The sequence below is a fragment of the Trichinella spiralis genome (assembly GCF_000181795.1).
Source record: "Trichinella spiralis strain ISS 195 chromosome Unknown Scfld4, whole genome shotgun sequence".
In the NCBI taxonomy this organism is placed as follows: domain Eukaryota; kingdom Metazoa; phylum Nematoda; class Enoplea; order Trichinellida; family Trichinellidae; genus Trichinella; species Trichinella spiralis.
The window spans coordinates 6,472,164-6,483,729 of record NW_003526943.1 but is presented as its reverse complement, the minus strand read 5'-3'; the positions used below and the strand labels follow the sequence as shown (position 1 = coordinate 6,483,729).

The 11,566-nt window shown below is 36.9% G+C and overlaps 4 protein-coding genes across 4 annotated transcripts; all 4 read right to left on the bottom strand.

Annotated features, from left to right (window-relative positions):
- Positions 1–340: 340 nt before the first annotated feature.
- On the bottom strand, positions 341–1,077 carry Tsp_01594 (conserved hypothetical protein). The gene is made up of 2 exons (XM_003377360.1): positions 838–1,077; positions 341–409 (listed from the first exon to the last, which is right to left on the bottom strand). The coding sequence occupies exons 1-2, from the start codon at positions 1,075–1,077 to the stop codon at positions 341–343; spliced, it is 309 nt and encodes a 102-aa protein (XP_003377408.1).
- Positions 1,078–1,081: 4 nt separating this feature from the next.
- Tsp_01595 (hypothetical protein) lies at positions 1,082–2,070 on the bottom strand. Its single transcript, XM_003377359.1, has 4 exons — positions 2,038–2,070; positions 1,796–1,974; positions 1,521–1,758; positions 1,082–1,240 (listed from the first exon to the last, which is right to left on the bottom strand). The coding sequence occupies exons 1-4, from the start codon at positions 2,068–2,070 to the stop codon at positions 1,082–1,084; spliced, it is 609 nt and encodes a 202-aa protein (XP_003377407.1).
- A 155-nt stretch (positions 2,071–2,225) lies between these two features.
- Positions 2,226–5,538, bottom strand: Tsp_01596 (Rap guanine nucleotide exchange factor 4). Its single transcript, XM_003377358.1, has 11 exons — positions 5,472–5,538; positions 4,993–5,021; positions 4,817–4,929; positions 4,390–4,524; positions 4,048–4,103; positions 3,487–3,580; positions 3,113–3,237; positions 2,760–2,917; positions 2,567–2,672; positions 2,427–2,505; positions 2,226–2,358 (listed from the first exon to the last, which is right to left on the bottom strand). Exons 1-11 carry the CDS (start codon positions 5,536–5,538, stop codon positions 2,226–2,228), a joined length of 1,095 nt encoding a protein of 364 aa, XP_003377406.1.
- A 1,652-nt stretch (positions 5,539–7,190) lies between these two features.
- On the bottom strand, positions 7,191–9,884 carry Tsp_01597 (Rap guanine nucleotide exchange factor 4). Its single transcript, XM_003377357.1, has 5 exons — positions 9,224–9,884; positions 8,516–9,151; positions 8,188–8,437; positions 7,720–8,128; positions 7,191–7,655 (listed from the first exon to the last, which is right to left on the bottom strand). The coding sequence occupies exons 1-5, from the start codon at positions 9,882–9,884 to the stop codon at positions 7,191–7,193; spliced, it is 2,421 nt and encodes an 806-aa protein (XP_003377405.1).
- Between the last annotated feature and the right edge of the window lie 1,682 nt (positions 9,885–11,566).

The following is an 11,566-nucleotide window of genomic DNA, read 5'->3' as shown; positions in this document are numbered from 1 at the left end:
AATTTAAATTTTTATCCAAATCAATGCCAGAATATGACTTTTGCAAACATCTCTAATATAGTGCTCACAACGCCCATGCTTTATTTTCAAATTTCATAAAATCTTACTGTAGCATTTATAAACAACACCGTACAAGTCAGCGGTCTGTCAAATTGTTTTTTTGATTCTGTTTGTCAACTTGAATTATCCTACGATTGTGTGAAGATTTTTTGATCAGAAAATTTTTGAACATGACCCTTTCATTGAACGGAAATGGTGATATGTGTTAAGTAAATTTATTTATCCGCGCAGGCATGGAACAAACAACAACAGTATTTGAAAATGAGTTGGAGAAGATTCTTCACAAATCGCCAGTTCTTTCCACGTGCACGTATTCATCAGCTGAACATCGTGCGTTAGATCTCACCGGCTTGAAAGCTTGCTTGACCGGGTATTTACAATCTCAGGAAACGTCGAATTTGGAAACTATCTTCAAGTCAATAGAAGTCTACGTTCTGCAAAAGCTGACAAAAAAACTTGCCAAACCGTTAGGCCACTTTCAAACATACCAGCGTGCGCGGCAGCTAATGAGCTCACTTTTGAAATTGGAAAACATGGACTGTTTAAATGTGAGTTGTTTAAGTTTAGGAAAAAATGCTTACAGTTTAATGATTTGCATGTACTATTTTGAAATTATAAATGGTATGATGTGATAGGATTAGGTGATACAGCTTTACTGTTCTTTGTTGAAAAAATTTTGTCTTAATGAATTTGAATTTATTTACAATGAAAAATATTAAAGATTTGTATTATTATTTAAAGTTGTTTTTGCAAAATTGTACTAATTTTCAAATTTACATTTATTCTGATGAATGGAGATATTTCGATTGGTGATTTGGTTATTTTCCTTCGCAGGTTCTTCGTGAATTCGTCGACAGTGTGAAACGATCTGCCGACGATACGGTATACGCTCCTTCCGCGCACTGTTGGACGTACAGTATGGCAGTTGTGGTCGCTTCGGCAATCAACTGGGCCGACGTTGGCAACAAATGCGTGCTGTTGGGCTGGTCTTGTTGCCAGCTGATGGGGTTGGGCCATTTTGTCAATGTTTGCAGCTTGTTTCTCGGCTCGGCGGCGGTTCTTTACCAAGCAAGCGTGAAAAATGTACGTCTGTTGGAAAAGCTCTACAAGCTGCTGGCCAAATGGCGCGACGCTGAATTCCACTACGCCGGTCCGGAACCGCCGGTTCAACTTGACTGGCCTGAAAATTTGGCAAAATTGAGCTTGATTGAAGACTTGTTGCGCAAGAACGATTCGGTCAACGTCGACAGGGGCTGGCGGGAACGCTGCTGGAATCAGCTTTGTCGTTTCAATCAGACCCACAAGCAGTTCGACGAGACTGCATACGTGAAATCGATCGAAGGAACGGTCACTAATTTGCTGAACAATGAAATGGATGCGAATCGACAAACAGGAGGAACCGCTGTTGGAACTTTCGAAGCGTTGTCTGTTCAGCTTCAGGGTGTGAGATCGTTGGCAACGTTGAAAAGCTGGTATCGCAGTTGTCGTAAGGCGGTGAACCAGGGCAAAGTGACCGACGACGCGGAAATGGCGTTGCTCACCGACGCGACCAAGTCGATATCCCAACAATGGTCGGTGATGTGCAAGTTGAAAAGGAAGAACAAAGCGAAATTGTCAGAAAGATTCAAAAAGCTCAAATGTCGACTCAGGAACCTGCTGAACGGCGGCGGCAAGGTTGGTGGTAGTAGAAGTGGAGAGCTGAAATTGCACAGTTGGATCAAAAATTTGCAACTACGTTTCAATCAAGTCGACAGCATAAGCTCGTTGAGGAAATTGCTGGCCACTTTGTACCGCACGCAAAGCGAGACGGATAATAAGCAGTCCATCAAAGCGGCTTTCAAAATTGTTAACAAGCATTATCACCGCCAGCGTACCATTGTGAACCAGCGAAATCCATTGTTGATTAGAAAAGAGCTTCAAATTTTGAAAAGTAAAGTTTTGAATATTTTTAATATGAAATCGAACTGTGAATAAAACTTTCTGCTGTTCCTTGTCTTTTTCTTCAAACATAACCACTTATTGATCAGTTTATGGCAGTGGAATTGATGATGATCGAGATGCTTTCTTTAAAACTTTTCATATATCGAAATGTATAAATTATGCTCATGTTAACAAATGGTGAACAACAACAACAGAGAAGATGAAACAAATCAGATCCCGTAATTTCAGCTTAACAACCATTCCGCCACACCGATGTAATAGATGGTCTGGGCAATGCCGAACAACGGTGCCACAACGGCCATACGACAAGCCGCACCTTTGAAAAACGCTGTCACACCTTCTTCGTACAAGATGCGCCTGAATAATAATGAAAGCAATTTCATAAGAGGCATTTGAAAATTGAATTATCTGAAATCGACGCTCACCTGAATGCGTCCACAATACCGCGATACTGTGGTGTAATGCTATTTGATTGCTGAAGCAATTGAAGACGGGTTTTGATGACTAGAAAAAGTATAAAAATTCAAATCACCACAAATCAAGCCTATCGCCAGTCAGAATTTACCATCCAAAGGTGTCACAGCGAAAGATGCAGTCGCACCGGCTATATTGCCACAGATGAAAGAATGCCAGAAAACTGCTTCACCACTGCCATCCTTCTTTCTCGGACCCTGAACAAGAATCAGCTTATTCCAAATACTAGCACAGTAAACATAGCCAATTTTGCAAAAACTGTAAGCCGGCACAGTAATTATTACTTTAGAATTCAAATTAGCAAACAGTGGAAAATAAATTGCCGAAAATGTAACATCTCTGGCCATTGTAGCTGCAGTGCCTTTGTATAATCCGCTGATGCCTTTCGTTCGCAAAATATTCAACGCTATTTTAGTGGCGCTCAGACGATTTTTACTTTTCGCTAAAAAGTTTATAAAGAAAATTTAATTATTAAATCTATGTTTCAGTGCATGCAGACAAAACATGGGAACAATTGTTTAAATTGGATAAAGGAATTTCTCTACAATGTACAAGTACAAGTAACAATTGGATTAAATTAGTCCAAACTTACACACTGCCGGTGTAATGAACAAAAAAATTTTTTATAAACAAATACGAAACTTGCCTGCAGAATCAGAAGTTTGCAACTGAATTTTTAAAAGTTCCATTGGAGTGGTGACAGCAATTTGGCAAAATCCGGCCCCAGCACCGGCAACAAGCTCCTTTACTAGTGACAGTTTACTAAAATAATTTACACATTATTGAAATATGTCCATTGAAAGCATTTATTTATCACTAAAATTATCTATTTAAAACTGAAACAAATTATCACTCAGCATAACAATACTTTATTACAAAAATCTAGGAATCCACTTTTAACCAAGCAAACACAGCTCAACTAATGATATTATTTTTGCTTTTTTTAAATTAATATTTAATATTGTTTATCAATTATCAAATATAATAATTGATCATGTTAAATCAGTTTACCCACTGCCTGATGACAAATGATATCTGAAGAAATCATTTGCCGCTAATTTAATGGCTTTTTCAGGCGTAATCAGCAGTATGTTGACTCCACTTCCTGCAAAAAACGTTAATATATGAGTTCTTTTTTGAATATTTACTTTCGTGATTAAATAAAAGCTCTTAGAATCGCTTAGTAAGTCTTTATTAGCCACTTATTATTAACATTAAATAATTCATAAAATATAAAAACTTCAAATTTATATTAAACTAACGTGTATTCGAATATATTAATCAATTTTAAAACATAGCCATGATTTGGCAGTTTAACTATCATACTTCGGTGTGAATGCCCTTTTGACAATGTAATGCTGAGCATTAAACGTTTATGTGCTTCCGTCTGTTCAAAATTTATTATCAATTATAAAAAAAATAAAAAAAAAACATATTTATTTTATATAAACAAATCATTAATTAGTAAATAATATTTACTATCAAAATTTTATGTTTGAATTTGTTATAAATATTACTGATCAGTGTTTTGAAATAAAAGTTACACACAAGTATAGCAAATAAGTTACCTACCTGAATACATGCCAAAAAATCCACCTCTGGCAACGCTCTTTCTGAAGCAATCAAGCCTAAATTTTAACATTTATAAATTTCATTGTTAATTATACAACAACTGAAGGTATATATCTATTCATATTGCACTGATATAATTCATAACATCTTGCTGTCCATAAATGAAAAACATTCATCATAACAGATCTGAACAAATATTGATTTACCAATATATTAAAAATTCGATATGCTTATCAATGCACACATTTCACATTATTGATATATAAACATTCCCTCATCAAGATGAATGTTTCAAAAGAAAAGACTATAATTTTATACATGCTAATATAACAAACAACTTACATTCCACGATACATTGGTTCACCGCCAGGAATGATCTTCTGATTTTGTAACCTCGTTTTTACTAAATCAATTGGAAAAACACACGTTACACCAATAATGCCGGCAATGCCACCATTAATAATTTTAGGAAGTAATCTGAAACATATCCATTCAATTTATAAGAAATACAATTTAATTATTACTGCCATGTAATGTAATACTGATAAATTTATCACTGATATAAATTTCACTTTCACCATTCAACCAATCTTCAATTGATTATTCAGTTCTATTTTTTTCAAGAAAGACAAACGTAATTAATAAAATAAACACCGTTGTGGTGTGGCAGCTTCGTTCGGTGAAGCAATAACAACAATAAATAATAATAATCACGAGATCATATAGCCAAATCATTTAATCTGTTAAGAGAAAAAGAAAAGCTTCTCACTGAAAACTCCGCTTCATTTTTGGTCCAGCTGGTGTGATGTCATGCTTGTTCATTGCCATGACCCCATCAGCCACTGAAACAGTTCCTTCTTTCACCGGCATGTTGATCGGTTTCTATATAAAAATAATACAAATGTGGTATTTTGTAAAAAAACAAACATTTATTAAATAAATAACCAACAGGCGGTTCACAATTATCCAGGGCGCTGTTCGAATATTAAAATGAAAACAAAATATCATTATAGTCAAAAAAATGTTTGAATAAAATACTTTTTATCTATATTATGTAATTCAATGCTAAATTTATTACTATTTTGAAAATTAATATATTACACAATTTACTAGAGAAAATGATAGACAACTGACATGCATGAGAAAATTGTCAAATATTCATCAGAAGACATGTAAAATGAAATACCAGGAAGTAAGACGTCGTCCGTGACACTACTCAATTATATCATCAGCGGTGGAATGTTAAATATGTTTACGTAAACACAAATGAAGATACAGTAATAATATAAAAATCAGGCTAGTGTTAACCTCATTATTGTGCGTTTAAGGAATGTGTAAAATTTATCAACAGTTTAAAAAATGTCTATGTAATGCAATATTTTGCAACATTATAATTTAATCTTGTTTTATTAAGCATCATATACTGGCAATGCTCAAGACAAGACGAGACGGCAAAATGGTTGCAGTATTGGTGTAACACTTGTCTATCATAAGTTAAATGCTTTTTAAATGCTTAATATGAAGTGTCAAATTTTAAATAAAGTTTTTCAAAACGGATATTTAAATAAAAAATCCTAGTTTTTCAAAGTATTTTCTGTAGATGCGTTCTAAACGCGTATATGACATGCCGCCAGTACAAGATTGATTTTTTTTGCTTATTCAGCAGTTTGAGTGTTCAACTTCATACATATTTTACATTTTTTTCAAAAATTTTAAATAAATAATGTTTGATAAAAATAAAAAAAGCTGTGAATGATAAAAAACTGCTTTGATGAATTTATCTGGCAACATGCATCACCGTGCGAGAGATTTAAAATAAAACATTGTTGTAAATACAAGCCAGCGAGATAATTTTGATATTGAAAAAAAATTAACTTTTTCCATATGAAGTCAAAAGAACCATCGGTACATTTATTTGTCGATGAATTTAGATGTTCAAATTGTGAAGAGTGATGATCAGCAGCTGCATTTTTAGTTGAAAGCTTGTCATTTTTGAAAAGCAAATCAAAACACTTCACTCAACTAACAAATATTGCATAGTTAATTTGAGTGTGGATACACTATGTCAATCATTCAGCAAATTATTGATATTCAACTAGAAATTTTGAATCAATGCTTTTGTTCTTTATTCTTATTCGGTTACAAACAAAGAAAATCAAAGCCCTCTCGAGTTGAATAGTCAGTTCAGACTTTTTTCTTCTCAGCAACTGAATACGAATCGATTGCTATACAGAAATGTTGCTGCGAAACAAGTAACAACTGAAGTAGATGCTAATAATGAGACAACAGTATGCACACGATTCGCCACACCGGGACTGAATTCCCACTGAAATCCACCAAATTTGCATTGATTACAAGTCAGGTGATGCAGTAGCTGTCACGTTATGTATTAGGGATTGCATAGATAAAGGGGCAGCGACTGGGAAAATTGAAGCTGCTTATTGACAACAAACAGAGCAACAACGAGTGACGCAGTAATTCTGAAGAGCAAAGCGCCGGCTACAAGCCAAATGGTTCTGATCAATCAAGCAGCGGCAACCGAATGAACAGCAAAATAGTAGGACCAACATTATAGGAAAAAAATTTTATATTTGTTTTCAAAATATATTTCCATTTTTGATGTAATTTTCATGATAAAAATCTATTTATTTATTATTTTATTTTTCAAACAGTAGTACGATCGGCTTAAAATCAAAATTAATTCCTGCTTTTTTTTAAATAGTACTGTAATAATTTTAAAAGGGGCGTTAAATTTTTTTCACTGTTTATCGCATTGTGAGTCTGGTATAATAGTGTCAGTATTTGAAGAGGGAATAATTTTTGAACGAATTTTGAAAATTCCACCAGATGAATTTCCGATTTTTATTTTTGCATCAAACTGAACTAACTGGATGATGAATATACTACTAGAGCAACAGTGAAATGGAAAAATCAAAACAAAAGTAAAAAATTTAAAAAAAGAAAGAAAAAAGAAAACAAGTTTCATTGAAAAGAGAAGAAGCAAAAGAAAGTTGGAAAGAAAATGTCGCACAAACAAGGCTAAAAATGAAGAAGAAAAAATGATAATAATAATAATAATAATAATAATAATAATATTGCGGAGAAAAAAGAAACATCTCTGCACTCAACGACGACAATCGAGCCTAACAGACAAAGGATGAAAATGGCCAGTCGGCGTTGAAATTTCCACTTTCTGTTGCGTTTGAAGAGTGATGCTGCTGGTTGGCGGCCGACTGGTGTTCGGCCGTCCCATCTTTGTCCCTCGGCAGTTGACAAGCATTAGGGGGCATTGACGTATGCAAATGAAGCCGATGACCGTCGTGATCGTTGCTGTTGCCGACAGTTGATGGACAATCGCAGTGCAAAGCCACGTTGATCTGCTGCTGCTGCTGCTGTTGCTGCTCAGATCTTCTACAAGTCAGTTGGTCTTCGCAGTCGATGCTGTGAAAAGTTGGATAGAACGACGCGAGAAGTGGGCATTTGAGACGACTGTTCCTGAACACCACGCCCAAATTCAAATCCAGACAGCACATCAACGACGCCATCGAATGGTCGAACTGGCAGAGGTGATCTTCGATCAGATTCCCTTGGGCTTTGCAGAGAAGTATCTGTAAGGAAGTAATGATCAATTGACAACAGCGGTGAAATTTGAATAAATAAAGAAACAATTACCCGATGCACGAGTGCATTTCTCAACTCTCCGTTGGTTATATCGTCGACGGTGCTATATTCGACAAATTTGTTGAGCACAACATGCAAATTTCTCCTCGCCTGCACTTTGTTCACTATTAGCCTGGGCGGTTCGTTGATTGCCAACAGAATTTCCCTCTTTCGAAACAGCATCGCCGTCAGAGAATCGAAACGTACCACAATTGCCACCATTCGTCGGCCAACTTTCAACGGCTTGTTGTTGTCGATGGTGCTCGACTGCTGCGCCGGCGACTTTTCCCCCATTCTTGCTTTCTTTTTCTCTTTTCCTTTCTCTACTCCACCATCTTCTTCTACCGCTTCATTTCCATCTCGATTTCTTTCTTCTTCTTCTTCGTCTTCTGAATCCCACTCAAAGTCGTAAACAAGTTGCCTGTAAAAATATGCAAATTAACAAATAAATCCCCATTTGTTCGTTTGGTACCACCGAACCTCTTGGCAAAGTAGAGACGAAGTCGGTATGGAAAGGTGCTTGTCGTTCGTCCTTCGACGACAAAGTTCCCAATTTGCAAGCACTTGAAATCGTAAAACCGCGCCCTTGGACTGGTGCCGGTATTTGTTTGCAGCGTCAATTTGTCTTCATTTTTCATTAAGCCAGGATTGCCGGTGCAGATGGTATGTTTGTTAACAAAATTGACGTTGCCACTTGCAACTGCAAACGGGGTTGCGTTGAAAGGCAAAGCTGAAAAAATCCATTCTCCTCAATGAATGAATTAATTATATTGAAAAATGATATTTCAATTTCAACAACGTCACTTACTGCTACTACGACTACTATTAATACTGTTCGCCTGTACAGGTAGTATCAGGGATTTTGCCGTGGCTGTTGTCGTTGTCGTCGTACTGCTGCTGTTGGTAATTGTAGTCGTGGTGGTGATGGGGGAGGTGGTCATGGTAGTGATATTAGTAGCACCAGCAGCAGCAGCAGCAGCATCAGTTGTTGTTGCTGTTGTTGTAATTTTGTTGTCCAAGTCGACGCCACTTGTAGCTTGTTGTTCGGCAGCAGCTCTGCGAGGGACTTGGGCGAGTAGTCCAACGCTGGGCGTGGCTTTGTCCGGCGATTTCCAACGGTCGAAAGCGGCATTCTGACTCTGCAACAGTTGCTTCAAACTTTTGACCGTAAATTTGGTGGCCAGTGGATTTTTGTTCTTCCTCTTGGCGATGTTCTTCGTCTTGGCCGACGTGACATTGTATACCGCCTGTCCGGTGTTGTTGACCATACCGATCATGTTCAAACTGACCGGCATGCCGAAATAGTCGCGCTGTCCGAATCGGATCTTATCTTCCAGTGGCAAGCAGCAAGCCGGCGCCGGGTCGGTCTGCTTTCTCGACTGCACCAACAAACCGTCGCGTTTGTTGGTCGGCATGAGCATTGCCGGTCCGCGGCACGTGGTTCCTGAAATTCAATCATTCCTACGTAGCTCGGTTGAATTCAAAATCGCCAAATTCAACAGTAAAGTCAACTAACCGGACAAGCATTTGTAGACAGACAACGCGCGACAATCCGCTTCAACTCCTGCACGCTGAATGACCGTGTCCCTTTGATTATTATTATTATCGTTGTTGTTGATACTGTAAGCGGCTGGCATCAACGCTGACCAGTCGATCGCGCCGCGTTGGTCGGCCAAGCGAAACGGTGATTCAGCCGAGTTGGCCACGCCCATTCGAAGCTTCGTCTGCGGACAAGCATAATAAGACTCCACTGGTGGCAAAGGAGTGTGGAAATTGACCGGCTCGAACTGGGCGCCCGTGCCACGCTGGTAGTGTTGCAGGCCGGCCGGAAAGGTCTGCTGTTGCCAGGGGAAGTCGAACGGCGGCGGACACTTCGGGTAGAAATTAACACCGGCACCGCCCTGCCACTGACCGCCCGTCAGAAAGTCGGTGACCATCACAGTTTGTGGCGGTCTGATCCAGCCGTCTCTCCAGCAGGACGGCGGCTGCGAGCCGCTGGCTGGATACGGCTCCTGACTGAGCGCCTGTTTCAAATGCGGATAATCGGACGCGTGGGAAAGCGGCTGCTTCGTCGGACTGTTGGCCAACGATTGCACATTTGGCTGCTCACGGGAAGCCGACTCGCCGGCAATGTCGGGCGTGGTCGGCGCTTCATCTTCACAAGAGGGCGACGACATACTGCTTTGGCTTTTCAATTGTTTCAACAATTCACTAACAACAATCTTTTTTGAATACCGTCTGAAAATAATTTCACCAGTCACTTTCACATAACAACAACGTTGGTTTGAAGTCGAAAAAGTGAATCAACTTTATTCAACAGTTTCAACCGTCTCAATCTCAGTGTTCAGTGAATGAAATTTTAATTTTGAAAATGCTATTTACACGCAAATTGTTGTTTCAAGAAATCAGTAAAGCTGAAAATTAATAATGAAAAAAAAACAATAATTTCACACTGTCCATTTGGACAATATAAGCGTTGACAATATTAACAACTTTACAATTTTATTATTCTGTTGTTGAGGAAATAATGTTTATTTTTTGAATTTGCATATTGAGAAGATAATAAAAATAGTTGACGCTTCGTTTCAATTAATTCGACAGACAGACAGTTCAACCTGCTACTACTGTAAAGCCACAAAATGGTAAAAGATTAATCTTTCAAATAGACAGACAATTTGAATTTGTAAAAAATATTTTTAAAATAAATTTAAATAAAATATTGCGAATATTTTTTATTTATTAACAGAGAAAAAGGTGAATGAAGAAAAGATGCAAATATGAAAATGCAAATGCCAAACAAAGGCGATAAATAAATATAATTATCAGTGAATTGACCGTCCGTCAGGAGGAGAAAGGTAAATAGAATTGAATATTGCTTCGCAATTAAGCAGCGGTCAATTAATTTGATGAACAATCAATTAGCAAAAGATGACAGGAAAGATTTGAAAATTCATTCATTGACAAAATAATGGCCATTACAATTAATTCCATTATTAAAATATCAAAAATGAACAAATGGATAATTTTAAAATACAGAATAAATAAATAGACTTATTTTCTTGTTTTCTTTCTCTCTTTCTCTAAATCTTCACATTACAAACTGAGAAAATTTGAAAGACAAAACTAAAATAATAGATGCAATTAATTGTAAATTTAAAGTCAACTAATTGCATCATCATCGATATCCATTTAAAAAAAGTAAATTTTCTCAGCTTACCAGTTATTGAAAAAAAACATTTCATCCAATTTTTGTAAAAAAAAAGAAAACGCTGTTTTCAAAATAATTAAATTAAAAAACTAAAAATTAAAAAATAAAATTCCCAAAGCAAAACTAAGCAAAAAAATTTACATGAAAGTTCTCGTGCGACCGGCAGAAATGGAAAAGTAGATGTGAAATTAATATGAAAATAATAATAATAATAATAATAATATCAAGTGATTAAAATAAAAACGTTTTCAGTACCGTCAATTTTAACTTTAGTCGAGCTTTCCTGCTCGACCGTTCAGCTCAACAACCAACGCCTGAAGAAACAAAGCGCCGGCCGTCGCAGAGTTGTGTAATAGAAACCAAAACTATCGCCGCGGGGCCTAATTGGTGTTAATCGTACAAACTGGCTGCACCAGGCGATCAAACACGCCCACGCGTCTGCGACTACAGTTATCCTCAACTGGATGCTCAGGAAATTTAAATTTCTATACCGAAAAAGTAAAACTAAATTTTAATTAAATCATCCCACGCACATTTCTTTTCAATTTTATTTTTACAGCATAATTTTATTTTTTATTTTATTATTATATTTTTAATTTTCCCATCTAGTCATTTCAACAGTCGTCGACCTGTTGTATTCGGGGACCAACA

Excerpts from the sequence above, each read along its gene's own strand:
- Tsp_01594 (XM_003377360.1), bottom strand. The coding sequence starts at position 1,077 with ATGGCCCAACCCCATCAGCTGGCAACAAGACCAGCCCAACAGCACGCA. Across the intron at positions 410-837 it reads CTCCATTCATCAGAATAAAT|CCGGTGAGATCTAACGCACG; the intron begins GTAAATTTGAAA and ends CAAGCTTTCAAG.
- Tsp_01595 (XM_003377359.1), bottom strand. The coding sequence starts at position 2,070 with ATGTTTGAAGAAAAAGACAAGGAACAGCAGAAA. Across the intron at positions 1,759-1,795 it reads GCTGTCGACTTGATTGAAAC|CTCTCCACTTCTACTACCAC; the intron begins GTAGTTGCAAAT and ends GTGCAATTTCAG. Across the intron at positions 1,241-1,520 it reads TGCGATACCAGCTTTTCAAC|GCCAGTCAAGTTGAACCGGC; the intron begins GTTGCCAACGAT and ends CCAAATTTTCAG.
- Tsp_01596 (XM_003377358.1), bottom strand. The coding sequence starts at position 5,538 with ATGATAGACAAGTGTTACACCAATACTGCAACCATTTTGCCGTCTCGT. Across the intron at positions 3,238-3,486 it reads CATTTGTCATCAGGCAGTGG|TAAACTGTCACTAGTAAAGG; the intron begins GTAAACTGATTT and ends AAATTATTTTAG. Across the intron at positions 2,673-2,759 it reads TTGCTAATTTGAATTCTAAA|GGTCCGAGAAAGAAGGATGG; the intron begins GTAATAATTACT and ends ATTCTTGTTCAG.
- Tsp_01597 (XM_003377357.1), bottom strand. The coding sequence starts at position 9,884 with ATGTCGTCGCCCTCTTGTGAAGATGAAGCGCCGACCACGCCCGACATT. Across the intron at positions 8,129-8,187 it reads CGTCTCTACTTTGCCAAGAG|GCAACTTGTTTACGACTTTG; the intron begins GTTCGGTGGTAC and ends ATATTTTTACAG. Across the intron at positions 7,656-7,719 it reads GAAATGCACTCGTGCATCGG|ATACTTCTCTGCAAAGCCCA; the intron begins GTAATTGTTTCT and ends ACTTCCTTACAG.